The 21,315-nt window shown below is 38.1% G+C and overlaps 1 protein-coding gene across 3 annotated transcripts in view; it reads left to right on the plus strand.

Moving 5' to 3' along the window:
* Nucleotides 1-21,315, plus strand: part of NUDT6 (nudix hydrolase 6) — a 54,095-nt gene that overhangs the window by 3,751 nt on the left and 29,029 nt on the right. For 2 of the 3 annotated variants that reach the window (XM_059169013.1, XM_059169015.1), the window contains exon 2: nt 4,469-4,524. In XM_059169013.1, the coding sequence (XP_059024996.1) occupies nt 4,469-4,524 (56 nt within the window). Of the gene's footprint in view, nt 1-103; nt 308-4,468; nt 4,525-21,315 lie in introns of all 3 variants that reach the window. The other variant, XM_059169012.1, reaches the window with a different exon arrangement.

Genomic DNA, 21,315 nt, shown 5'->3' on the forward strand with positions numbered 1-21,315 from the left:
GGATGGCTTTTTGGAAGGGGTGATACCTGAAATGAGTTTTTTATTTCTTCGACTCTTTTCACTGGAAAATGTTTACAGATTTTTATCCTCATCTGCATTTTAGCTGCAATACAGCAATGGAGATCAGAAGGTAGGATAGCAGTATGGCTGCACATCCCTATCCTCCAAAGCCGATTTATTGCCCCTGCTGCTTCCCTGGGTTTCTGCTTTCACCATGCAGAATCGGATTCATCCACGCTGACACTGTGGCTGGGAGAGGGACCCAGCAGATTACCAGGATATGCTACACATCAAGTAGGAGTTGCAGGTCAGTTTCAAACTAACAGTAAAATTGACCTTTTAGCGGTTTCACCCAATTTTTTCTTACAGCTAAGTGGTATTTTATTCATGTGTAATGAACAGCTTGATCTTTGGGATTATTAAGGAGTGCTTTAAACAGAAGTTTGTCTTACAAATCAGCAGAGGGCAGCACACCAAGCAAGTTTGGTGTTTAGTTTTCCAGAGGATAATTTTCAAAATTTTTACATAGGTATTTGAACTTCAGTATTCAAATATTAACACTGAATTAGGATCAGGAGTAAGTCATTATGGTAAAACATATTAGTACTAATTATGTAAGTGTATTAAGTATAAGATAACTTTTAGGTGAAATTTAAGGTAAAGGAAAGCAGATTTTTTATTTGGGCATTACTTCTTAAGGATATTTGCATTAAACAGTTGTTTAAGATACACAATTTAAGTATATTATGGATTTTTCAAGCCAATGATTAACTCCAAAGATGTGGTCTTGCGAAATTCGCTCCAGGTTAAGACTGGAGTTCTCAAATTGTAGGGTGCATCAAAATCACCTGGAGGACTTGCTGAAAACACCCTGCTGGGCCCCACATCTAAGAGTTTCTGATTCAGCTGGTGTGGGATGTTGCCAGAAAATTTGCATTTCTAATAAATTCTTTGCTGCTACTAGTAATGTTAATTCTGGTCCCTAGACCGTCCTTTGAGAACCAGGGCTAAGAAAATTCTTAGACTTCCAGGAAAAGTGAAATAGTAAAGACTCCTGATGACTTAAATGAAAGCAGTATTATATGTAAGCTAGTAAGTTAACTAATAATTTTATTTGCCTTCATACAACTTACAAGCGTTTTCAAAGGTAGTGTACACCTTTGAGGTTAAAAAGGAGTTGTTCAAGGATGCCTAATGTTTTCTGTATCCATGATCTCACTCACTTTTAACAAATAGAGACATAGAAATTTCCGTTCTACTCTACTTCAAAAGACTACTTGGCAATTTGATGACACCCTCACACTTCATTAGAAAGTCATGCAATTGGGCGCCTGGGTGGCTCAGTGGGTTAAGCTGCTGCCTTCGGCTCAGGTCATGATCTCAGGGTCCTGGGATCGAGTCCCGCATCGGGCTCTCTGCTCAGCGGGGAGCCTGCTTCTCTCTCTCTCTCTCTGCCTGCCTCTCTATCTACTTGTGATTTCTCTCTGTCAAATAAATAAATAAAATCTTAAAAAAAAAAAAAAAGAAAGTCATGCAATTATCAATTCATTGGTACAGTCTTTTTAAATTAGACTTTTAAATCCAGTTATTACTACAGAATTAGTAATATATGCATAAAGAGTATACTATGAAGCCCTTGTTTGTAACTAAATACTATAGTATGTATTATAGATAAGATATACCGTAGGAGTTCAGGCAATGAGAGATCTGGAATTTGAACAGTCTTGAAGTATAACTAGGATATGAAGTGGCTATTAGGGGTGGCAATGAAATCATATAAGAAATTGTTTTGAAAAGGTATAGCATTTTTTAGGTGAAGGGAAAATAATTGACATTTATTGTTCTAAGCAACAGGAGGTAGGTATAGCAGATGAACATATCACCACAAAATACACCACTCTGAATATCTGCCATATTGATTATTTTGAGCTCAAGAAATACTAGATACAGGAAGGGTCTTTTTTTTTTTTTTTTAACCTAAAAGCAGGGCATAAATTTTTTGTACCAGGAAGAGGAGACATTCTTATGGAAGATGGCGAGCTGACACCAAGTCGAGTCTATACAAATAAACCTTATTAAAATAACTCTTGTATCCCTAATTTGCCCCTATATATGTCCTAGTCATTTTCCTACCATTTACCTCCCTTATCCCAACCCCCTTTTTCTTTTGTCTTGGCTCCATAATTCATTGCTCTTTGTTAAAATGATATATATATGCCCCTGGGCTTAAACACTTTTTTGGGATTTTCACTCCTTTTAATCATCTTCCATCACCAGCCAGTCCATGTAAATATGAAATCATATATATGTAAATATAATAAATTAAAAAAATATGTATTTTTTTTCTCCATTAATCTGACAGAAGACATTCTGTCAGCTCAGTTCACAGCCCTAGATACATAACCTAAGCGGGTAGAGGAAAAATCTTTCCTCCCCTACACTGGAATGGAGTGAGCTATGGTTTTGTTACTGTTCTTCAGACACAGCGAGCTTGTGTCTGCCTCGGAGCTTTAACACCTATTGGCTCCTATTCCTGTAATGGTCTTTGCCAGGGCTTTATCTAGCTCTTTAGAGCTGAAGTTTCTGCTCCAACATCTCAAAAGTCTCCTGACCTTCCTCTCTAAAATACAGTCCTCCTGCATGCCAGTCTCATCATTCGTGGCCCCTTTATCCAGGTCTGTTTTTCTATATAGCACCCATGACAATCTAAAATTATACCATGTACTTAATTTCCCCCACAATAATATAAAGTCTATGAAGACAGGTATTCTGTCTTTTCCACCACTGTCTTGTCAGGTTCAAGATAGTGTCTGGCATAAAGTAGATAAATATTTCTTGAATGATTAGATAGCTCTTAGAAACTTATGTCCCCAGAGAGCACAGTTGTGTAGGGAAGGGACACTTGCATAGTGCAAATACCAGCTCAGAATCCAGACAGTTTTAGGGCTGTGTGAATATAAGCACTAAAAATGATACCACTCACATGAGTATTGTGAGGAATACCTGAGATAATGTGCATAAAGCACTTAGCACAGTACCTGACTAATCATAATAAAATAATAATCTCTCTTTAATCCCTGATCTATTTGTGTTTATTTATCTTTTAAGTTGTGACCAGCAGGGGTCGCTCGCATTGTACTTTAGCTTTGCTGATTTTGTCTTTGAAGTATTTTGCTCTTGTTTATAATTCATTAGGGAAAATTGCAATTTGAGTAATCACAAGTTATTAAAATTTAAGAGTAGGTTTCCTTGACATTTCTTTGGCATTCTAACCCTTATAAAGTCCAGTTAAATTATAGTTTATTCTTTCTAATGGAAGCCAGCATTAATGTTAATTATATCTCACTTAGTGGTTTTCCTTTTTTTAAACACTAAAATGTGCAGTTTTCATTTCAGAGAAATTTGCCCTTCCTTGTGTTATATATACGTATACCTTTCTGTATTTTATTTCTACATAGCATTGTCTCCTCATGTTCTATATAATTTGTTACCTTCTCATACACACACCAGAATGTAAGCCCACTTAGGATATTTTGTTTTGTTTACCACTATATCCCTAGACCTCAATAAATGCCTGACATATAACAGGGGTCAATTACTATATAAAGAATCCATAAGTATTATATATAGGAACTTAATTAATCTTAAAAGAGTGTGTAGAATATATCTTTTTAACAATATTTCCTCATATTATGTAAATATAAATATTTTTAAATTATAGCATTTAAAGGATTTAATGCAAATCATTAAGGTATCATTTATATTTTTGACCCAGGATTGTCAAAAAACTAATAGACCTTCTTTATTTGAGTCCCGTTAACGTCTAGCCAAATGTGTAGTATGCTTGGCAGTGTATATACTGAATGAATAAATGAAAGGATTAGAACTTAGGACATATATAAAATAAACAGTTATCCCAAAGCAACATATTGGTATGTTATAAAAGTCATATACACACATGATAAAAAAAAAAATACATACATGTAAGTGGCTTCAGGGAGATCCTGAACTGAATATTGAGATATTTGAGACTTAGATTATCAGGGGCACAACCCATGTTCTATACAAGGAATAAAAATGAGAATAGAAAAGTCACTTCATTTATTCAATAAATGTTTTTAAGCACTTAAAATATGACATTAAAATAAGTGCTACGGAAGGATAGAAAAATTAATTTCTTTATCTATGTACCATCAAGAATAGATGATCTAGAGAAGAAATTTATGGGACTGGTTATCCTACAATTTAGCATATGCTAGAACCATCATTAGTATTCCAGGTTGTTAAAAGAACCTGAGAAGCTGAGCAGTTTATTGCTGGAGAGATTTTAAAAGTGTCCATGGATGAGGTAGTAATTTATCTAGGCCTTCCAGGATGGGTACGATTTTGGTGACCACAGATAGGCATATGGGAGGAGTCCAAGGTGAAAGAAATATTTCTCAATTATCTTTTACTTTTCCCCCAACAGGAGCTGTATTTGATGAAAATACTGGAAAAATATTGGTTATACAAGATCGAAACAAAGTAAGTTGCTTTTCCTTTTTAAAATTTTTTTAAAATTTTAGTTTAATTAACCTACAGTGTTGTATTAGTTTTAGGTGTGCAATATAATGATTCAGCAGTTCTGTATTTTCTCAGTGCTCATCACAGTAAGTGTACTCTTAATTCCCTTCCTCTGTTTTACTCATCCCCACACCTACTTCCCCTCTGGTAGCCACCAGTTTATTCTCTATAGTGAAGAATCTGTTGTTTGGTTTGCCTCTTTTTTCCTTCAACCATTTGTTTTGTTTAAGTTGCTTCTACTTTGTAAATTGCTTTCTAAATGTTCAGTTCTCTCTAGAGGAAAATAAAATACAGAAATTTTTATATGCTCAAGGAATTACAGAAAGATACTTTAAAAGTTCTTTCTAAGAAGCTGTGGATCAGGATTTTTTTTTTTAATTCAAAAATATAACTATGGAGGCCTTGAAAATGTCAGGATAACCTCACATTCCTCACTATTATATTATGGCTACAGAAAAATTATAAATGGCTATATTTAGGTGGGAAGACAACTGTGTTTCTCAGAGACTGACAAGATATTCTTCCATTCATTAAGCATTCCCATTCATTAAGCTCCCATTCTGAGCCAGGCGATGAGAATACAAAGATTAATAAAACAGTTTCCCTCATGTCCTGCAGTTTACTACCTATTTGGGAAAGCAGTCATACAATAGACAGTAACATTCACTTTGCCTTTAGAAAATCCCTGAAGACTTCTCAGAGGAGATAACATTCAAACTGGGTCTTGAAGAATGAATAGGAGCTTACCAGGCCAAAAAAAGTGGCAGGGGAGTGGGAGAGAGAAAAACAGAAAATTTAAATGGCAAATAAAAAGGCACAGAGAATTTACAAATGTCCTAACATGGTATCTTAGTTTGTTCAAGCTACTATAACAAAAATACCATAGACTGCGTGGCTTAAACAACAGCCATTTATTTCTTATTTGGAGGCTGCGACAAGTTCAGGATCCTACCAGATTCAGTGTCTGGTTGGTCCCTCTTCCCAATTCATAAATGTTCATCTTCTCAGTGTCCTCACATGGTAGAAGGAACAACAGTTCTCTCTGGGGTCTCTTTTTAAGAGCACTATTCCCATTCATGAAGACTCCACTCTCATGACATCATCACCTCTCATAGGTGATACCACACTGGGGATTAGGATTTCAGCATGTGAATTTGGGTCCATTCCATGTAGTGTATAAACAATGGTTAAGAATTTCATTGTGGCTAGAAGTATAGGGAGTGGTAAAATATTTTATTTGAGTGGTAGATTAAGGACAGAATATAAAAAGCCTTGTACAACAAAATAAGTCTAGGCAACCAGAAGCAACAAAAACTTTTAAGAGAAGTACCATGGTTAGCATCAGATGTTTTCATACTTAGGACTGAAAGTGAAAGAGAATAATTATTTTGATACTTTCTGAGACTTCAGTAATATTGATAGACAGAGTCAAACATTTTTCCTTAATATATATGCTCTTAAATTTTAAACTAAATATTTGTAACAATATCTAAAAGTATTCAGAATTGCTATCTAAAAAGCATGTTCATATTTATAAGGAACTTTCAAAGTTTTAGTTAAGGCAGGATCTCTGACTCAAACGAAAATTGATTGTCAACAAATATTTTGAGTACCTGAAGTAATATTGTGCCTAGCCCTCAAGAACTTTTACTATTTATTTATTTTTTATTTTTTCATATTAACGTATATTGTTGTATTATTAGTTTCAGAGGTAGAATTGAGTGATTCATCAGTTGCATGCAACACCTCGTGCTCATTACTTAAGTGCCCTCTGTAATGTCTATCACTCAGTTAATCCATCCCCTGCCCACCTCCTATCTAGCATCGTTCAGTTTGTTTCCTATAATTAAGTATTTTAGGATTTGTTTTCCTCTCTGATTCTGTCTTGTTTTATTTTTCCTTCCCTTCCCTTATGTTTGTCTCCTTTGTTTCTTAAATTCCACATGTGAGTGAAATCCATATATGACTGAAGTGGCAAGATTTCATTCTTTTTGATGGCTGAGTGATATATATATATACCATATCTTCTTAATCCATTCTTCTGCTCATGGACATCTGGGCTCTTACCATAGTTTGACTATTGTGGACATTGCTGCTATAAACATTGGAGTGTATGTGTTCCTTCGAATCACTATGTTTGTATACTTTGGGTAAACACCTACTAGTGCACTTGTTGGGTCATAGTACAGCTCTATTTTTACTTTTTGAGGAACCTCCATACTGTTTTCCAGAGTGGCTGCACCAGTTTGTATTCCCACCAGCAATGAAAGAGGGTTCCACTTTCTCCATATCCTTGCCAACATCTGTTGTTTCCTAAGTTTTTTTATTTTAGCCATTCTTACCTATGTGAGGTGGTATCTCACTGTGGTTTTGATTTGTATTTCCCTGATGCCAGGTAATATTGAGCATTTTTTTCATGTGTCTATTGGCCATTCAGATGTCTAATTTGGAGAAGTGTCTGTGTGCATGTCTTCTGCCCATTTCTTGATTGGATATTTTGGTTTTGGGGTGCTGATAGGTTCTTCAGAGATTTTGTATAGAAGCCCTTTATCTGACAAAACATTTGCAAATATCTTCTCCCAATCCGTAGGTTGCCTTTTGGTTTTGTTGACTGTTTCCTTTGCTGTGCAAAAGCTTTTATCTTGATGAAGTCCCAATTGTTCATTTTTGCTTTTTCTCCTGGAAGAGAACACAGGCAGCAGCAACTTCTTGCTAGATACATCTCCAAAGGCAAGAGAACTGTCTCACAGTTACGTCTTTCATCCATTTTGAGTCTGTGCATGGTGTAAGAAAGTGGTCCAGTTTTATTATTCTGAATATGGCTGTCCAATTTTCCCAACACCATTTGTTGAAGAGACTTTTATCCACTGGACATTCTTTCCTGCTTTGTCAAAGATTAGTTGACCATAGAGTTGAGGGTCCATTTCTGGGTTCTCTATTCTGATCCATTGATCAGTGTGTCTGTTTATGTCACTACCATACTGTCTTGATGATTACAGCTTTGTAATATAGCCTGAAGTCTGAAATTGTGATGCCTCCAGCTTTGGTTTTCCTTCTCAATATTCCTTTGGCTACTCAGAGTCTTTTCTGTTTCCATAGAAATTTCAGGACTGTATGTTCCAGCTCTATGAAACATGCTGATGGTATTTTGGTAGGGATTACATTGAATGTTTAGATTGCTTTGGTTAGTATAGACATTTGAACATTTGTTCTTCCAATCCATGAGCGTGAAGTATTTTTCCATTTATTTGTGTCTTCCTCAATTTACTTCATAAGTGTTCCATAGTTTTCAGAGTACAGATCCTTTACCCCTTTGGTTAGATTTATTCCTAAGTATCTTATGATTTTTGGTGCAATTGTAAGGCTTGATTCCTTGATTTCTCTTTCTTCTACCTCATTGTTAGTGTATAGAAATGTGACTGACTTCTGTGCTTTGATTTTATATCCTGTTACTTTGCTGAATTCCTATATCAGTTCTAACAATTTTTTAGTGGAGTCTTTAAGGTTTTCTACATAGAGTATCATGTCAGCTGCTTAGAGTGAAAGTTTGACTTCTTTGCTGATTTGGATCCCTTTTATTTGTTTTTGTTATCTGATTTCTGAGGCTAGAACTGCCAGTACTATGTTAAACAGCAGTGGTGAGACTGGATATCCCTGTCATCTTCCTGATCTTTGGGGAAAAGCTCTCAGTTTTTCCCTGCTGAGGATGGTATTTGCTATGGGCTTTTCATATATGGCTTATATTTTATTGAGGTATGTTCCCTCTGTCCTTACAGAGTGGAGAGTTTTTATCAAGAAAATGCTGTATTTTGTCAGGCACTTTTTCTGCATCTATTGAGAGGCTTGTATGGTTCTTATTCTTTATTTTATTAATGTCATGTACCACATTCATTGATTTGTGGATGTGAACACTCTTGCAGCCCAGGAATGAATCCTACTTTGGTTGTGGTGAATATCTTTTTAATATCCTACTGGATCCTATTAACTAGTATCTTGGTGAGTATTTTGGCATCCATGTTCATCAGTGATATTGGTCTGTAATTCTCCTTTTTGATGGGGTCTTTGGTTTTGGAATCAAGGTAGTACTGGCCTCATAGAAAGAGTGTGGAAATTTTCCTTCCATTTCTATTTTTTGGAATAGTTTCAGAGGAATAGGTATTAGTTCTTCTTTGAATGTTTGGTAGGCCTTCACTTGGAGTCCATCTGGCCCTGGACTCTAGTTTGTTGGGAGACTTTTGATTCCTGATTAAATTTCTTTTCTAGTTATGGGTCTATTCATATTTTCTATTTCTATTTCAGTTTTGGTAGTTTATATGTTCCTAGGAATGCATCCATTTCTTCCAGATTGCCCAGTTTGTTGACATACATTGTTCTTAATATTCTCTTACAACTGTTTGTGTTTCTTTGGTGTTGGTTGTGATCTCTCCTCTTTCATTCATGATTGTGGGGGGGCTTTCTCTTTTCTTTTTGATAAGTCTGGCTAGGGGTCTGTCGATCTTATTAATTCAAAGAAGGAGTTCCTGGTTTTGTCAATCTGTTCTACTGTTCTTTTGGTTTCTATTTCATTAATTTTTGCTCTAGTCTTTATTATTTCTCCTTTCCTGCTGGATTTAGGCTTTACTTGTTGTTCTTTTTCCAGCTTCGTTAGGTGTGATGTTAGGATGTATATTTGAGACTTATCTTGTTTCTTGAGAAAGGCTTGTATTGCTATATACTTCCCTCTTAGGACCACCTTTGCTGCATTCCAAAGGTTCTGAACAGTTGTGTTTTTATTTTCATTTGTTTCCATGTATTTTTTTAATTCTTCTTTAGTTTCTTGGTTGACCCATTTATTCTTTAACCTCTCTAACCTCCATGTATTTGTGTTTCTTCCAGATTTTCTCTTGTGATTGAGTTCAAGTTTTAAAGCATTGTGGTCTAAAATATGTATAATATAATCTCAGTCTTTTTATACAATTTGAGATCTGATTTGTGACCCAGTATGTGATCTATTCTGCAGAATGTTCCATGTGCACTCAAGAAGAATGTGTATTCTGTTGCTTTAGGATGGAATGCTCTGAATATGTCTATGACATCCATCTGGTCCAGTGTATCATTCAAAGCTCTTGTTTCCTTGTAGATTGTCTACTTATGATCTATCTGTTGCTGTGAGTGGGGTGTTCAAGTCCCCTGCTATTATTGTATTATTATCTGTATGTTTCTTTAATTTTGTTATTAATTGGTTTATATATTTGGCTGCTTCCAAATTAGGGGCAGAAATATTCACAATTGTTCGATCTTGTTGTATAGACACTTTTGTTATGATATGGTGTCCTTCATCTCTTACTACAGTCTTTGGTTTAAAATGTGGTTTGTCTGATGTAAGGATTGCTACTCCAGCTTTCTTTGGATATCCATTAGCATGATAAATGGTTCTCCACCCCTTCACTTTCAATCTGGAGGTGTCTTTGGTCTAAAATGAATCTCTTATAGTCTCTTGTATATCATTGGGTCTTGTTTTTTATCGAATCTGATACCTTATGTCTTTGGATTAGAGAATTTAGTATACTTATATTCAGAGTAATTATTGAAAGATATGAGTTTAGTGTCATTGTATTATCTTAAAGTTGCTGTTTCTGTAGATTCCTTCTGTTCCTGTCTGATCTTTGTTATCTTTGGGTCCTCTCTTTGCTCAAAGGATCACCTTTAATATTTCTTGCAGAGCTGATTTAGTGTTCATGAACTTCTTTAGTTTTTGTTTGTCCTGGAAACTCTTTATTTCTCTTCTATTCCTAAATTTTATTCCTAATAAAAATTCCTAATATTTCTCTTTCTGGATAAAGTATTCTTGGTTGCATATTTTCCCCATTTAGCACGATGAATATATCATGCCAGTCCTTTCTGGCCTGCCAAGTCTCTGTGGACAGGTCTGCTGCCAACCTTGTGTTTCTACCCTTGTAGGTTAAGGACCTCTTGTCCTGAGTGGCTTTCAGGATTTTCTCTTTATCTCTGAAATATACAAGCTTTATTATTAATTTGTAATGGTTTTGACCTATTTTTGTTGATATTTGAGGGAGGAGGTTCTCTTTGCCTCCTGGACTTGGGTGCCTGTTTCCTCCCTGGATTAGGAAAGGTCTCAGCTGTAACTTGTTTGTTTTGTTTTTGTTTTTGTTTTTGTTTTTAAGATTTTATTTGTTCATCTGAGAGAGAGATAGAGAATACAGGCTGGGAGGAAGGGTAGAGGAAAAGGGAAAAGCAGGCTTCCCACTGAGCAAGGAACCCCATGCAGGGCTTGATCCCAGGACCCTGGGACCATGACATGAGCTGAAGGTAAATGCCCAACCAGCTGAACCACCAGGCACCCCTATAATTTGTTCAAACAACCTTCTGCCTCTCTTTCTCACTCTTCATCTTCTGGGACCCCTATTATCCAGATATCATTTTTCTTTATGGTGCTGCAGATTTCTCCAAGTCTCCCTTCATGATCCAGTAGCTGCTCTTCTCTTTTTCTTAGCTTCCTTATTTTCCATCATTTTGTCTTCTATATCACTGACTCTCTCTTCTGCCTCATTTATCCTCCCCGTTAGAGCTTCCATTTGTGACTGCATCTAGGTAATAGCATTTTTAATTTTGGCCCGATAAGATTTTAGTTCTTTTATTTCTACAGTAAGAGATTGTCTAGTTCTTCTATGTTTTTTTTCAAGCCCAGCTGGTATCTTTATAATTGTTGTTTTGAATTCTAATTCTCACATTTTTTTAAAAATATTTTATTTATTTATTTGACAGACAGAGATCACAAGTAGGCAGAGGGGCAGGCAGAGAGAGAGAGGAAGGGAAGCAGACTCCCCGCTGAGCAGAGAGCCCGATGCGGGGCTCGATCCCAGGACCCTGAGATCATGACCTGAGCTGAAGGCAGAGGCTTTAACCCACTGAGCCACCCAGGCACCCCTAATTCTCACATTTTATTTTTAGTATTGGATACTACCTCCTTTCTTTTGGGGTGAGTTTCTCCCTCTGTAATTATGTCTGGAAAAGAATAGAAGAAAGAGAAAGAAGAGACAAAAGTAACAACACCAGAAAAATACAAACAAAACAAACCAGAAGAAAAAAAAATCAAAATAAGAAAAAAAATCAAACAAAAAATGAAACAGGACAAAACACTAAACTAGATCTTTGCTGTATTTTGATCTGTTTGTTGAAAGAAACTAGATCTCAAAATAGGAAAGAAAGGAAAACTTTTATATATAAACAAAAATAAAATAAAAGGAAAGGAAAGGAAACCAAAATATTTTTAAGTGTACATTGTGTATATATATACATAAAAATTTTAAAAGAAAAATTGGGGGAGGAGTCAAGATGGCGGAGAAGTAGCAAGCTGAGACTGCTTCAGCTAGCCGGAGATCAGCTAGATAGCTTATCTAAAGATTGCAAACACCTGAAAATCCATCGGCAGATCGAAGAGAAGAAGAACAGCAATTCTGGAAACAGAAAAACAACCACTTTCTGAAAGGTAGGACCGGCGGAGAAGTGAATCCAAAGCGACGGGAAAATAGACCCCGGGAGGAGGGGCCGGCTCCCGGCAAGCAGCGGAGCAACCGTGCACAAAATCAGGACTTTTAAAAGTCTGTTCCGCTGAGGGACATCGCTCCAGAGGCTAAACCGGGGCGAAGCCCACGCGGGGTCAGCGTGGCCTCAGGTCCCGCAGGGTCACAGAAGGATCGGGGGTGTCTGAGTGTCGCAGAGCTTGCGGGTATTGGAACGGGAAAGCCGGCTACAGAGACAGAGCCGACAGTAAGCTCGCAGCTCCGTGTTACCTTGAACCGGTCGCAGGCTCGGTGAGCTCAGAGCGCGGCCGGAGGTCAGGCAGACGGGAGTAACTGGGCGCTGTTCTCTGAGGGCGCACTGAGGAGTGGGGCCCTGGGCTCTCGGCTCCTCCGGGCCGGAGACCAGGAGGCTGCCATTTGTATTCCCGTCCTCCGGAACTCTACGGAAAGCGCTCAGGTAACAAAAGCTCCTGAAAGCAAACCCGAGCGGATTACTCACCCCGGCCCCGGGTAAGGGCGGTGTAATTCCGCCTGGGGCAAAGACACTTGAGAATCACTACACCAGGCCCCTCCCCCAGAAGATCAACAAGAAATCCAGCCGAGACCAAGTTCACCTACCAAGGAGTGCGGTCTCAATACCAAGGAGAGCAGCAGAATTCCAGAGGAGGAGAAAGCCAAACACGGAATTCATGGCTTTTTTCCTATGATTTTTTTTAGTCTTGCAGTTAATTTAATTTTTTCTTTTTCATTTTTTTTTTTTCTCGTCTTCGGGTAAAATTTTTTTTTAACTGTTACCTTTTTCTTTTTTAACGATTTTTTACTAGTTTATCTAATATATATATTTTTTCTTTTTTACATTTTTTTTAGGTGTTTTCTTTTTTAAAAAATTCTTTTCTTTTCTTTTTTTTTCTTTTCTTTTTGTTTTTTTTTTCTTTCTTCCTTTTTGAACCTCTTTTTATCCCCTTTCTCCCCACTCACGATTTTGGATCTCTTCTAATTTGATTAAAGCATATTTTCCTGGGGTTGTTGCCACCCTTTTAGTATTTTACTTGCCCCTTCATTTACACTTATCTGGACAAAATGACAAGACATAAAAATTCAACACAAAAAAAAGAACAAGAGGCAGTACCGAAGGCTAGGGATCTAATCAATACAGACATCGGTAATATGTCAGATCTAGAGTTCAGAATGACAATTCTCAAGGTTCTAGCTGGGCTCGAAAAAGGCATGGAAGATATTAGAGAAACCCTCTCGAGAGATATAAAAGCCCTTTCTGGAGAAATAAAAGAACTAAAATCTAACCAAGGTGAAATCAAAAAAGCTATTAATGAGGTGCAATCAAAAATGGAGGCTCTAACTGCTAGGATAAATGAGGCAGAAGAAAGAATTAGTGATATAGAAGACCAAATGACAGAGAATAAAGAAGCTGAGCAAAAAAGGGACAAACGGCTACTGGACCACGAGGGGAGAATTCGAGAGATAAATGACACCATAAGAGGAAACAACATTAGAATAATTGGGATTCCAGAAGAAGAAGAAAATGAGAGGGGAGCAGAAGGTATACTAGAGAGAATTATTGGGGAGAATTTCCCCAATATGGCAAAGGGAACGAGCATCAAAATTCAGGAGGTTCAGAGAACGCCCCTCAAAATCAATAAGAATAGGCCCACACCCCGTCACCTAATAGTAAAATTTACAAGTCTCAATGACAAAGAGAAAATCCTGAAAGCAGCCCGGGAAAAGAAGTCTGTAACATACAATGGCAAAAATATTAGATTGGCAGCTGACTTATCCACAGAGACCTGGCAGGCCAGAAAGAGCTGGCATGATATTTTCAGAGCACTAAACGAGAAAAACATGCAGCCAAGAATACTATATCCAGCTAGGCTATCATTGAAAATAGAAGGAGAGATTAAAAGCTTCCAGGACAAACAACAACTGAAAGAATTTGCAAATACCAAACCAGCTCTACAGGAAATATTGAAAGGGGTCCTCTAAGCAAAGAGAGAGCCTACAAGTGGTAGATCAGAAAGGAACAGAGACCATATACAGTAACAGTCACCTTACAGGCAATACAATGGCACTAAATTCATATCTCTCAATACTTACCCTGAATGTGAATGGGCTAAATGCCCCTGTCAAAAGACACAGGGTATCAGAATGGATAAAAAAACAAAACCCATCTATATGTTGCCTCCAAGAAACACATTTTAAGCCCGAAGACACCTCCAGATTTAAAGTGAGGGGGTGGAAAAGAATTTACCATGCTAATGGACATCAGAAGAAAGCAGGAGTGGCAATCCTTATATCAGATCAATTAGATTTTAAGCCAAAGACTATAATAAGAGATGAGGAAGGACACTATATCATAATCAAAGGGTCTGTCCAACAAGAAGATTTAACAATTTTAAATATCTACGCCCCCAATGTGGGAGCAGCCAACTATATAAACCAATTAATAACAAAATCAAAGAAACACATCAACAATAATACAATAATAGTAGGGGACTTTAACACTCCCCTCACTGAAATAGACAGGTCATCCAAGCAAAAGATCAGCAAGGAAATAAAGGCCTTAAACGACACACTGGACCAGATGGACATCACAGATATATTCAGAGCATTTCATCCCAAAGCAACAGAATACACATTCTTCTCTAGTGCACATGGAACATTCTCCAGAATAGATCACATCCTCGGTCCTAAATCAGGACTCAACCGGTATCAAAAGACGGGGATCATTCCCTGCATATTTTCAGACCACAATGCTCTAAAGCTAGAACTCAACCACAAAAAGAAGTTTGGAAAGAACCAAAATACATGGAGACTAAACAGTATCCTTCTAAAGAATGAATGGGTCAACCGGGAAATTAAAGAAGAATTGAAAAAAATCATGGAAACAAATGATAATGAAAATACAACGGTTCAAAATCTGTGGGACACAACAAAGGCAGTCCTGAGAGGAAAATATATAGCGGTACAAGCCTTTCTCAAGAAACAAGAAAGGTCTCAGGTACACAACCTAACCCTACACCTAAAGGAGCTGGAGAAAGAACAAGAAAGAAACCCTAAGCCCAGCAGGAGAAGAGAAATCATAAAGATCAGAGCAGAAATCAATGAAATAGAAACCAAAAAAACAATAGAACAAATCAACGAAACTAGGAGCTGGTTCTTTGAAAGAATTAATAAAATTGATAAACCCCTGGCCCGACTTATCAAAAAGAAAAGAGAAAGGACCCAAATAAATAAAATCATGAATGAAAGAGGAGAGATCACAACTAACACCAAAGAAATACAAACTATTAGAAGAACATACTATGAGCAACTCTATGGCAATAAATTTGACAATCTGGAAGAAATGGATGCATTCCTAGAAACATATAAACTACCACAACTGAACCAGGAAGAAATAGAAAGCCTGAACAGACCCATAACCAGTAAGGAGATTGAAACAGTCATTAAAAATCTCCAAACAAACAAAAGCCCAGGGCCAGACGGCTTCCCGGGGGAATTCTACCAAACATTTAAAGAAGAACTAATTCCTATTCTCCTGAAACTGTTCCAAAAAATAGAAATGGAAGGAAAACTTCCAAACTCATTTTATGAAGCCAGCATCACCTTGATCCCAAAACCAGACAAGGATCCCACCAAAAAAGAGAGCTATAGACCGATATCCTTGATGAACACAGATGCGAAAATACTCAACAAAATACTAGCCAATAGGATTCAACAGTACATTAAAAAGATTATTCACCACGACCAAGTGGGATTTATTCCAGGGCTGCAAGGTTGGTTCAACATCCGCAAATCAGTCAATGTGATACAACACATCAATAAAAGAAAGAACAAGAACCATATGATACTCTCAATAGATGCTGAAAAAGCATTTGACAAAGTACAACATCCCTTCCTGATCAAAACTCTTCAAAGTGTAGGGATAGAGGGCACATACCTCAATATCATCAAAGCCATCTATGAAAAACCCACCGCAAATATCATTCTCAATGGAGAAAAACTGAAAGCTTTTCTGCTAAGGTCAGGAACACGGCAGGGATGTCCATTATCACCACTGCTATTCAACATCGTACTAGAGGTCCTAGCCTCAGCAATCAGACAACAAAAGGAAATTAAAGGCATCCAAATCGGCAAAGAAGAAGTCAAATTATCACTCTTCGCAGATGATATGATACTATATATGGAAAACCCAAAAGACTCCACTCCAAAACTGCTAGAACTTATACAGGAATTCAGTAAAGTGTCAGGATATAAAATCAATGCACAGAAATCAGTTGCATTTCTCTACACCAACAGCAAGACAGAAGAAAGAGATATTAAGGAGTCAATCCCATTTACAATTGCATCCAAAACCATAAGATACCTAGGAATAAACCTAACCAAAGAGACACAGAATCTATACTCAGAAAACTATAAAGTACTCATGAAAGAAATTGAGGAAGACACAAAGAAATGGAAAAATGTTCCATGCTCCTGGATTGGAAGAATAAATATTGTGAAAATGTCTATGCTACCTAAAGCAATCTACACATTTAATGCAATTCCTATCAAAGTACCATCCATCTTTTTCAAAGAAATGGAACAAATAATTCTAAAATTTATATGGAACCAGAAAAGACCTCGAATAGCCAAAGGGATATTGAAAAAGAAAGCCAACGTTGGTGGCCTCACAATTCCGGACTTCAAGCTCTATTACAAAGCTGTCATCATCAAGACAGCATGGTACTGGCACAAAAACAGACACATAGATCAATGGAACAGAATAGAAAGCCCAGAAATAGACCCTCAAATCTATGGTCAACTAATCTTCGACAAAGCAGGAAAGAATGTCCAATGGAAAAAAGACAGCCTTTTCAATAAATGGTGCTGGGAAAATTGGACAGCCACATGCAGAAAAATGAAATTGGACCATTTCCTTACACCACACACAAAAATAGACTCAAAATGGATGAAGGACCTCAATGTACGAAAGGAATCCATCAAAATCCTTGAGGAGAACACAGGCAGCAACCTCTTCGACCTCTGCCGCAGCAACATCTTCCTAGGAACAACGCAAAAGGCAAGGGAAGCAAGGGAAAAAATGAACTACTGGGATTTCATCAAGATCAAAAGCTTTTGCACAGCAAAGGAAACAGTTAACAAAATCAAAAGACAACTGACAGAATGGGAGAAGATATTTGCAAACGACATATCAGATAAAGGACTAGTGTCCAGAATCTATAAATAACTTAGCAAACTCAACACCCAAAGAACAAATAATCCAATCAAGAAATGGGCAGAGGACATGAACAGACATTTCTGCAAAGAAGACATCCAGGTGGCGAACAGACACATGAAAAAGTGCTCCATATCACTCGGCATCAGGGAAATACAAATCAAAACCACAATGAGATATCACCTCACACCAGTCAGAATGGCTAAAATCAACAAGTCAGGAAATGACAGATGCTGGCGAGGATGCGGAGAAAGGGGAACCCTCCTACACTGTTGGTGGGAATGCAAGCTGGTGCAGCCACTCTGGAAAACAGCATGGAGGTTCCTCAAAATGTTGAAAATAGAACTGCCCTATGACCCAGCAATTGCACTATTGGGTATTTACCCTAAAGATACAAATGTAGTGATCCAAAGGGGCACATGCACCCGAATGTTTATAGCAGCAATGTCCACAATAGCCAAACTATGGAAAGAACGTAGATGTCCATCAACAGATGAATGGATCAAGAAGACGTGGTATATATACACAATGGAATACTATGCAGCCATCAAAAGAAATGAAATCTTGCCATTTGCAACAACATGGATGGAACTAGAGCGTATCATGCTTAGCGAAATAAGTCAAGCAGAGAAAGACAACTATCATATGATCTCCCTGATATGAGGAAGTGGTGATGCAACATGGAGGCTTAATGGGTAGAAGAAGAATAAATGAAACAAGATGGGATTGGGAGGGAGACAAACCATAAGTGACTCTTAATCTCACAAAACAAACGGAGGGTTGCCGGGGGGAGGGGGTTTGGGAGAAGGGGGTGGGATTATGGACATTGGGGAGGGCATGTGATTTGGTGAGTGCTGTGAAGTGTGTAAACCTGGTGATTCACAGACCTGTACCCCTGGGGATAAAAATATATGTTTATAAAAAATAAAAAAATTAAAAAAAAAAAAAGAATAAAAATTGAAAAAATAAAATAGCTGAAAAAAACCTGAAAGACTAAAGAATAATATGAAAAAACTATATACTGTTTATCCCAAGAGTGAAGTTTTGCAGTTCTCTCTGTAAACTTGGCTTGTTAGTTGTTCCTTCTGGCCCTCTGGGGGAGGGGCCTGTTGTACTGATTCTCAAGTGTCCTTGCCCTTGTGGAATTGAGCTTCCCTTGTGAGGCAGCCAGGCTCAGTGCAACAGCTCCAGATTACTCTATATGGCTCTGTTTTTCTCCCTGAAGGCGTTCAACACCAATGGGGGAATGAAAATGGTGGCACCCTGCTCTCTAGCCCCGGAGCTTAAAGTTTGCACTCCCCACTCTTCAGTGAGCCCTCATAGAAAAGCAATCACTCTTGTCTCGCTGGCTTCCATTCGAACTTTGTATTTACCTAGTATGTGACTGAGCATTATTATCTGAGGCATGTAACCCAGTTTCTAGTCTCCAGACTTTACGGACTCCTGTGCACAAACCCATGCCATTCCTCCCAGAGGAGGGATGGAGTCTTCCTGCCTTTTCCTGGGCCCCTGCCTAGAGAGTCACAAGACCATGTAGTGGTTCACAGTTTACAGCAACACAGAGGAGAGATTTGGTGCCTAGACTCACTGTCTTCAGCTAGTTTCTCCACTCCAGTACCTGAGAAATCTGCCACTCTCAGGGACCCCATACTTCTTGTGAACCCAGGGATCCTGAGGCCCCACTCTCCAACCTGGGATTCTGTCCCACTTTGCTGCCTGAGCACCTTTAAGCCAGGGACATCCCTCATTGCACCTGACTTCTAAAAGTTCCAATTTTGCATTTAACTGCATATAACACTTTGTGGTAGCCCCCCCCCTTTTTTTTTGTCAGAGAGAGTGAGCACAGGCAGACAGAGTGGCAGGCAGAGGCAGAGGGAGAAGCAAGCTTCCTGCTGAGCAAGGAGCCCGATGTGGGACTCGATCCCAGGACGCTGGAATCATGACCTGAGCCGAAGGCAGCCGCTTAACCAACTGAGCCACCCAGGCGTCCCTGTGGTAGCCTTTTTTTTTCTTTTTTTAAGATTTTATTTATTTATTTGACAGAGAGAGATCAGAAGTAGGCAGAGAGGCAGGCAGATAGAGGAGGAAGCAGGTTCCCTGCTGAGCCGAGAGCGCGATGCGGGACTTGATCCCAGGACCCTGAGATCATGACCTGAGCCGAAGGCAGCGGCTTAACCCACTGAGCCACCCAGGTGCCCCTGTGGTAGCCTTTTAAGCAAGCTCCTTCCGCTCCTCCGTATCTTCCGATATATCACTCAAGATTCACATCTCTGCACTTCCTATCTTCCAAAAAGTGCTTGCTTTTCTATTTGTAGGATTATAGCAATTCTTTCCTCAGATCTCCCATTGATTTCACAAGTGTTCAGAATGATTTGGTAACTATTTAGCTGAATTCCAGGGACCACACAAAATTAGGGTCTCCTACCCCTCTGTCATCTTAACGCTTCCCTCTCTTTAGTACGTTTTATATTGGACCATTTGATGGGAATGACTGGAGAGTAGTAAGCATGAATGAGTGGTACAAGTTGGGCCTCATTAAAACGGGGCCTGAGAGCCTGTCAGGGGAGTTTAGATTTGACATGGAACATAATCTTGAGGATTATGACTGAGATGGCAAAGTAATGAAGAAGATATATGGCAAACATAAAATTAGTAATAATATGCAAATAGATTGTTAACTATGTGCTAAATGAGAGAAATTTAGTATAAACAGAATGGACTTGGAATCAGGCTGACCTGAGTTCCAAACCCTGTGCCACTAGTACCTTGGCTAAGTCTCTGAGCCTTAGTTTCCTCCTCTTAAAATCTATATAATAATACCTTTAGTGGGATGCTTGGGTGGCTTTGTTGGTTAAGTATCTGCCTTCATCTTATGTCATGAGCTCAGGGTCTTGGGATTGAGCCCTGCATCGGGCTCCTTGCTTAGCAGAGAGTCTGCTTCTCCCTCTCTCTCTGCTCCTCCCCCTGCTCATGTGCATGCTCTCGCTCTCTCTCCCTGTGTCAAATAAACATAATCTTTAAAAAAAAATACCTTTCTCGTAGAAAGGATCCGTTAGCTCTCTTTTCCAACTGAATCCATACATACTTGAAACACACAAAAGTGTAACACAAAGAATGTACAGCAGTGTAAATCAATGCTGGGTAGAATTACCTTAACTATAATTTTAATGCTTTGTGCTCTCATTTATATCAGTTTATATCAATACACAACAGAGTGACGAGCACTGTATTTGTTTTTCTTTTTTTGAATTTGTGTAACAAAAAGCCAAGAAAGCTCTTCGTTTTCTTGCTAAGAATAATGTGAAAATAAGTAAAGATATCTTTTTAGAGAAATATCTAATTGCTGAAAGATAGGCAGAGTCCTATTTAATTACTTAACTTCTGCCCTAGGCCTATAATACCTTAACATTTCCAGTGCTCACCTAAATTTTATAATGACATATGTTTTTCTGAACATTTTACTATATGTAACTAACAAAAGTTTTATTATTGCTTATAAAAGTGTTTTTTTTTTTTTAGTTTTTATTTCAGTCACTCAGTGCCTATCATGATCAGTGCATTCCTTAATCCCCATCACCTACTTCATCTGTCCCCCCACTTGCCTCTTTTCTGATAACCACCAGTTTGTTCTCTGTAGTTAAGAATGTTTTCTTGGTTTGTCATTCTCTCTCTTTTCCCTTTGCTCATTTGTTTTGTTCCTTAAGTTCCCTAGATAAAGTGAAATCATTTGGTGTTTTTCTTCCTCTGACTAACTTATTTCACTTGGCATTATAGTACCTAGCTTGATTTATATCATTGCAAATAGCAAGATTTCCTTTTTTTATGGCTGAATAATACTCCTGTGTGTGTGTCTGTGTGTGTGTGTGTTTATGTGTGTGTGTACACCACATCTTCCTTATCCATTCGTCAATGGATGGACACTTCAGCTGCTTCCATTATCTTGGCCATAGTAAACAATGCTGCTATAAACATCAGGGTGCATGTATCCTTTGGAATTAG

The sequence above is a fragment of the Mustela lutreola genome, chromosome 1 (genome assembly GCF_030435805.1).
Source record: "Mustela lutreola isolate mMusLut2 chromosome 1, mMusLut2.pri, whole genome shotgun sequence".
Classification (NCBI taxonomy): Eukaryota; Metazoa; Chordata; class Mammalia; order Carnivora; family Mustelidae; genus Mustela; species Mustela lutreola.